Consider the following 1,811-nt stretch of genomic DNA (forward strand, 5'->3'; position numbering starts at 1 on the left):
ATGTGGGATCCGAACCCTTGGTGGGAGCGCCGCCACGCTCCCAAGCGGCGCACTGTAGCAGTGCGCCACCGGGCGGGCCCACGATCTTGCTTTTAATAGAGATCCTGATTCATTTCTGCATGATGCCTTCACCAGTGGGCTGATAAAATTTATGCAATTGGCTGCCAGTTTGAAACCAAACCTAGAAGGAAATCAGTGGTGGTCTAGAGGGGTTAGTTGTGTATGGATCATTCATTTTCCTTAAAAAAAAAAGTCTCTTATCAGTAAGTTCAGTGGTTCAGTGATAGAGTAGATAAAATGCTCATAGGTCTACAGGTAATAGCTGCTGCTGCTGATAGGTCAACGGTGATTTGTACCTTAGTAAAAACAATTAAATCAAACCAAGTTTTTTTTTTTTTTTAAGACAGAGGGAAAAATACAAATATGAGCTAAAGAAAAATTGTGTGATAAGATGCCAGAGAAAGAGGATTCCTAATTGGGCTCAGCTGACTACATACGTTATGTGGAAACCACATGCAAAAAAAGAAAAAGTCATGGCTCCAAGGTGCAAAATTGGGAGGAAATCATACTGGAACCACGAGGTAATTGTCCATATTGGCCTGGCACGGCTCTTACTCAAGTACCATAGCCAGTTCGGAGCTGGCTCAGAGGCAGATGGAGAGGACAGCTAGGATTTCAATTTTAGGGTCATCAGGCCTTTGTGGCATGTTTAAAGGAACCAAGGTAATTGAGAAAAGACAGAACGAACCAAGGACCTGCGTGCTGCTTCTCTTCATTTCCACGGAGGGGAACACAGGGATTTAGGGGAGATAGAAATATTCTCCAGGCAGTTATTGAACAGTTTGTGGAGTAGCATAACCAGAAGGTCTTTAAAATTAACTGTTTAGTCCTTTGTGAATGCAGGGGGTAGACTTGGAAGTCTTGGGCCTGATCACACCCACGAAAGGAGTAACATCGACAGCTTTGGAGATAGTCTCCCTCTCCTTTCCCAGGTTAAGTTCAAGCAATAACTGCAGAGGATCGACCCTCTTTCACTGAGTCTTTAACCCGGGCCAGGGAAACAACTTTTGAAAGAGGCAGTCATCCATCTAACCCATTCAAGCCATGGGCTGAAGGTCCCACTGGGAATGTCTCACTGTGACAACTGTGAGTCTTTAGCATGAGCTGGACCCTAGCTCTGCATGCAATCAGAGGTGCTCGCTGTCAGGTACCAAACAATGATGTGATCACTGTTCAGCCATTACCCCAAGTGCCACAGACCAACGCTGGTTATACTCCAGTAAGACCTGGAACTGGGATTCTCCTGCCTTCGGATCAGGCCATTTCTGACTCATCCGGGCTACACTAAATATGAAGCGCTGTACAATGCAGAGAGTGGTGTTGCCTTTGTTACAAGTGGTGCAGCATTGGATTTTCAAGTAAGTCTAAGTGTTTCTATTGTCTTTAAAATGACATAGGATATGTCCAGTTATTTAAAAAAAATTACAAAATACAAATGCCCGTGTTAATTTAGCTAGTCTCGACATTACATCCAACAACATAGAAAAGCCAAAAGATCTCCAGTTATAAGCACAAAACTAAGGAAAGTTATGGATCGCTGATTTTTTGTCAGTAATCCGTTTTCTTTTTTAAATCACCTCTCCTCATGGCCTTGCTCAGCTGGTTTTTACATTGTGCAAGACTTGTCTGTTGGACCCTGGGTAGGTGGGGCAGGTCCTATAGTAGGATTTGTTTTGGGAAGAACAGCAGGTTACGGCCTAAGGGCTGGGGGCTTCAGCTGCACACCCATCCTGGGTGCCACCGTAGGCTTG

At 44.5% G+C, this 1,811-nt stretch overlaps 1 protein-coding gene across 1 annotated transcript in view; it reads right to left on the reverse strand.

Annotated features, from left to right (window-relative positions):
• Positions 1-752: 752 nt before the first annotated feature.
• The window catches only part of SRGAP1 (SLIT-ROBO Rho GTPase activating protein 1), a 19,553-nt gene continuing 18,494 nt past the window's right edge, over positions 753-1,811 (reverse strand). Inside the window, 1 exon segment of the mRNA XM_008594140.1 lies at positions 753-1,807. Within this exon segment, the coding sequence (XP_008592362.1) occupies positions 1,667-1,807 (141 nt within the window). The 3' untranslated portion in view covers positions 753-1,666.

Source organism: Galeopterus variegatus, unplaced genomic scaffold (assembly GCF_000696425.1).
Source record: "Galeopterus variegatus unplaced genomic scaffold, G_variegatus-3.0.2 Scaffold10229, whole genome shotgun sequence".
Classification (NCBI taxonomy): Eukaryota; Metazoa; Chordata; class Mammalia; order Dermoptera; family Cynocephalidae; genus Galeopterus; species Galeopterus variegatus.